The sequence below is a fragment of the Scylla paramamosain genome, chromosome 32 (assembly GCF_035594125.1).
Source record: "Scylla paramamosain isolate STU-SP2022 chromosome 32, ASM3559412v1, whole genome shotgun sequence".
Lineage (NCBI taxonomy): Eukaryota > Metazoa > Arthropoda > Malacostraca > Decapoda > Portunidae > Scylla > Scylla paramamosain.
Window position 1 is genome coordinate 3,356,255 of NC_087182.1, and position 5,000 is coordinate 3,361,254.

The window sequence follows — 5,000 nt, forward strand, 5'->3', positions numbered from 1 at the left end:
CCAATATGTTTCCAGTATCCAGTTCTTCGTGTTATAGATATGCTAATTCTAATCTTACAGTCCTGCTCAAGTGGCCATCAGGTTAATTATTCGTGTTCTCGGCGTCAGCTTCAAAAATATGCACTTTCTTCCAGTTTGCAAAGATTTCCAGTAAGTCCAGCCTCCAGAGCAGCCTTGTAAATTAATCGAGTCCAGTTTTCCAGGTCTTATGCATAAATCTCTCATGTTAATTTGTATCCAGCTCTCAAGGGAAGGTTTCCAGTAATCCCAGGTGAGGATATAAAAATAGCAGATATTTGAGTCTAGTTCATCTAAATATCATGAACTTCAGTAGATGTAATTTCCTCTTCCAGCTTTGTCAACTTCGCTGGATCGTGTATAATCTCGCAGTTCATCCGTCAGGCTTTCCATGACCAGTTCCAGTTCCACAATTACCCATTACAGAGCTCTTGACACTAACATCCCTGACACCTTATCATCCAGACCTCATACTGGTGGAGTCTTCAATTCCAGCACACAAATAAACCTTTTCCAGAGTCACACAAAGCCCCTTCCAGTGCTCATTCACTTTCCAGGTTCTTAATTACATGATCCAGATACCATACACAGAGATCCCTAGTTCTGAACACCTTATACAATCATTAATTAAAGTTTCCAGGACTCACTCATGCTTCCAGACCCATCCACTCACCACTCCATACTTAATCTTCCATTTCTTCACTCACCTACTCCAGATCTAAAACAAGAAGTCCCTCACTATTCATTCTGCACTCATGTCTAATTCACTTCCAGATTCACCCACTCACTTCTCACTCTTCCAGTTTCTCACTCACCTACTCCAGATCTAAAACAAAGACACTTGCTACTCGTTCTGTCCTCCTCATGCCCACACGGTGTTCCAGCAAGCTCGCTAATCAGGTTATCCGGGCGTCACACAAAGCCCTGTAGAGCCCCTCCCTTCTACAGGTCCCGCGGGTCTGGAAGGACAGAGGGACGCCCGGGGACTCAAGGTTCTATCGAGCTGTTTGGTTGTGGTCTTCAATTGGACGCTTTCACAGTGAGCTTTCATTACAGACATGATTATTTACGTTTCCCTGATTGGTTTTGTCCTTGGTGGTGGTGAATGCTTCTTTAACCCTTTGACGGCTATTTGGCTACGTCTTTCCTTAATTACCAATCACTCTGAGACACCTTTACTCGTTCTACAGCCACCTCCAATCTTTAACCTGGGTAGAAGTTGCAAATTCTGTTCTTTTTAGTCCTCTTCTTTCTTGTAGATGCTTTTAAAGACTTTTCATGCATTACTTCTGGCGCTGTTGTTTGGCATCGCAGTGACAGAGTTAAAACAATCAAAATATTCACGAAACCACTCTTGCAAACCTGAGGAACCTCCACAAGTGCCTGTTAAAAGTCGCTGACGAGGCTGATCCCGAAAATCCCCGAAACATTTAAAACCATGAACCGGAATCTCGAGTCTTGAATTGGAGTACACGCCACCGCCCCTAGCCAGTCTGGGGGGCTCCTCACGCTGTCTCACGCCCTAGGGGAAAGCCCAGGCCCCTCCCGCACCCCTACCCGCACCAGCAGAAGGGGAGGAGCAGCGGCGTGAAGGACAAAAACCTGTTCTACGGTAAAGGTCAGAGCCACGCCCTTCCACCCCTTCTCACTGCCAAGTTCACGACGACCTTCTAAGGCGCTGGGTGTGGTCTGGCAGGGCGGGGCGAGGCGGTGGGGAGGGACGGGGGGAAAGAGGGTTCTGGGGACGAGGAGGTAAGGGAGGTGAGGGTTAAGGGCATTCTGGGTGACTCTACAGGGTGAGCAGGGTGTGGACGTGATGGATATGTTGGTAATAGGAGGGTACAGGGTAGAAGTGGAAGAGTTTGGGTGTAAGGCGTAAAGATAGGTTAGGATTAGGGAATCTGAGGGGGACCAAGGGATCAAGAGGCCGTTTTGGGTATGTTTGTAATAAGAGGGAGCAAAATAAAGCTAGGTTGAGCACAAGACCAAGAGATCAAGAGGTCGTTTTGGGTATGTTAGAGGGAACATAATAGTTTGGGCATGAGGCGTTGAAATGTTAGGATCTGAAGAGGACCAAGAGGCCGTTTTGGGGACGTTGCTAATAAGGGGGAGCAGGAAAAAGTTAGTTTGAAGACAAGAACAGGAAATCAAGAGGCTGTTCTGGCTATGTTAGTAATGAGAGGGAACAGAAAAAAAAAAAGATAGTTTGAACACAAGAACAATAGAAGCTGTTTTGGAGACGTTGGTAATTAGAGAGAACAGAAACAATAAAAGTTTGAACACAAGAATAAGAAATCAAGAGGGCGTTTCAGGTATGCTAATATTAAGAGGGAAAAGAATAAAGATACCTTGGGCACGACTGAAATGTTGTGACTGGCATACATACCTGAAGGGGACGGAGAGGCAGTGTTGGGTAAGCCATTAATAAGAAACACGATAAGATAAGTTTGGACATAAGGCATTGATACAAAAGGATTAGGGTATCTGAACGCTCGATATGTTAGTAATAACGACACAAAATAAGGTAGAAAAATTGGGTAGTTACGATTACAATACCTGCAGTTTGGGTCCGTTAGCAATGAGAGGGTGTGGCATACAGGTAAGAAGGGCAATTGGATAGTTGGGACTGTTAGGGTGTTGGTGATGAGAAGACATGGAATTCAGGGTGCAAGGAGAGAGAGAATTACTGTTAGGGTGTTGGTGATGAGAAGCCATATAATTCAGGGTGCAAGGAGAGAGAGAATTACTGTTAGGGTGTTGGTGATGAGAAGCCATATAATTCAGGGTGCAAGGAGAGAGAGAATTAGAGTGTTACGGTGTCTGGATAGGGTGAAGCAGTTAGGGTGTTGGCAATACAAGTGTTTGGAAGGTAGGATGGTACAATTAGGATGTCTGGAGTAGAGAGAGAGAGAGAGAGAGAGAGAGAGAGAGAGAGAGAGAGAGAGAGAGAGAGAGAGAGAGAGAGAGAGAGAGAGAGAGTGTGTGTGTGTGTTGATTATAAAGAACACTTGAATCATTTCTGTCGAGTAATACCCAACACACACACACACACACACACACACACACACACACACACACACACACACACACACACACACACACACTCCTCTCTCTCTCTCTCTCTCTCGCTCTCGCCCCTTCCCCTCGTCTGTCTAAGTAATTATTCTCCCTTCGGCTCCAGGGATAGACGGAAAATAAAAAAAATAATAAAACATAAAGGGAGACGAGGGTGACATGAACACGGTAAGTCAACACACGGTTCGACTCCCCTTTGTGTCTCTGGCCAAAGGGAGTGAAGGGAAGGGGGCAGGAAGGGAGAGAAAAGGGGGACAAGAAAACGATGGTGAGGCGGTGAAGGAAAGGAAAGAAGGGTGGAGGGAAAAGGGGAGAGAGAGAGAGGGTAAAGGTAGTAGGGAGAGATGAAGGGAGGAGGAAAAGGTGAAAGGGATAAAAGATAAGGGAGGAAAAAGGGAGAGGAAACTAAAAAGTAAGGAAAATGGAGGGAGGAAAAAGGAGATGGGAAAATATAGTAATAAAAAAGGGTTAGGAGAGAAAGGGTGAAGGGATTAAAGAGGAGAGAGAGAGAGAGAGAGAGAGAGAGAGAGAGAGAGAGAGAGAGAGAGAGAGAGAGAGAGAGAGAGAGAGAGAGAGAGAGAGAGAGAGAGAGAGAGAGAGAATAACCAAGAGGGGAATACATGAAACAAAAAGAAGAAAGGGAAGAGGTGGAGTGAAGATAAATATGAAGAGGACGAAGAGAAACAAAAAAAAAAAGGAAAGGAGATTAAGAGGACGAGAGTAAAAGAGGAAGAAGGGAGAGAGGAATGAAGGAAAGGAGAAAATGATGAATACATGGACACACAGAGAGAGAGAGAGAGAGAGAGAGAGAGAGAGAGAGAGAGAGAGAGAGAGAGAGAGAGAGAGAGAGAGAGAGAGAGAGAGAGAGAGAGAGGAAATTATATCAAAGGGATAGAGGAAAAAAAAGTGAGAGGAATGGAAAAGAAATTATGATCGTGTCAGGGAAAGAGGAGGAAAATGGAGGAAAATGGAGGAAGGTGGAGGAGGAAAAGAGATGGAATGGAGGAAAAAGAGGAAAAGAGAATAAATTGCAGGAAAATGGAGGGAAAAAAACAGGAATGACAAGGCTGGAGGAAATACAAAAGTGGAGGAGGAAAATGGAAGAAAGAAGCAGAGGAGGGAAACTGAGGAAAGCGGAGGAGGAAAAGGAGGAAACGGATGGAGGAAAGGAGGAAAAAAAAACAACAGAAAACGGGGAGGGAAATTAAATAAAACCTTCAAAATTAAGAGAAAAAAAGGATAAATGGAAGAAAACGAGAAAATATATGGAAAGAAAATGGAAAAAAAAACAGAAAAAGCTAAATATTTTTGTCCACTTAAAGGTTCGCGGGATTCCCCTTACACCCCCTCCCCCTCCCCCCTCATCTTACCCCTCCTCTCCTCTTATCCTTCTTTCCCTCCATCTCTCCTTATCCCTCCCCCTCCTTCCTCCTTATCCTTCCCTCCTACCTCTCCTTTCCTGTTATTCCTAATCTGTTATCCTACTTTCTCCTCTTCTCTCCTCTTCCTATCTTCAATCTTTTCTTAATATAACCACTACTACTACTACTACTACTACTACTACTACTACCACAGTTACTCCTTATACTATAATCACAACACTCACCACCAGTATTCCTACCACAACTACGAAAATTATTCCTATTCTCTCTCCCACAATTCGTTCCCCTCCTCCACCACCACAATATTACTCACCACCATGTTCACCTCCACCTCCTCCACCTCCTCCTTCTCTTCCTCCACCTCCTCCACGTTCAAGGTCACTCGTTCTTACCTGAAACAAAAGAGAATCACAATTAGTGGAGTCAAGGTGAGAGAGAGAGAGAGAGAGAGAGAGAGAGAGAGAGAGAGAGAGAGAGAGAGAGAGAGAGAGAGAGAGAGAGAGAGAGAGAGAACCACTTACAAAT

General features: G+C 44.7%; 1 protein-coding gene across 2 annotated transcripts in view; it reads right to left on the bottom strand.

Moving 5' to 3' along the window:
- LOC135089061 (midnolin-like) overlaps positions 1–5,000 on the bottom strand; it is a 133,343-nt gene that overhangs the window by 24,837 nt on the left and 103,506 nt on the right. Inside the window, exon 3 of one of the 2 annotated variants that reach the window (XM_063984260.1) lies at positions 4,626–4,867. The exons of the other annotated variant lie outside the window; for it this stretch is intronic. Coding sequence (XP_063840330.1) covers positions 4,781–4,867 — 87 coding nt within the window. The 3' untranslated portion in view covers positions 4,626–4,780. Of the gene's footprint in view, positions 1–4,625; positions 4,868–5,000 lie in introns of those variants that run through there. 2 annotated transcript variants of the gene reach the window in all.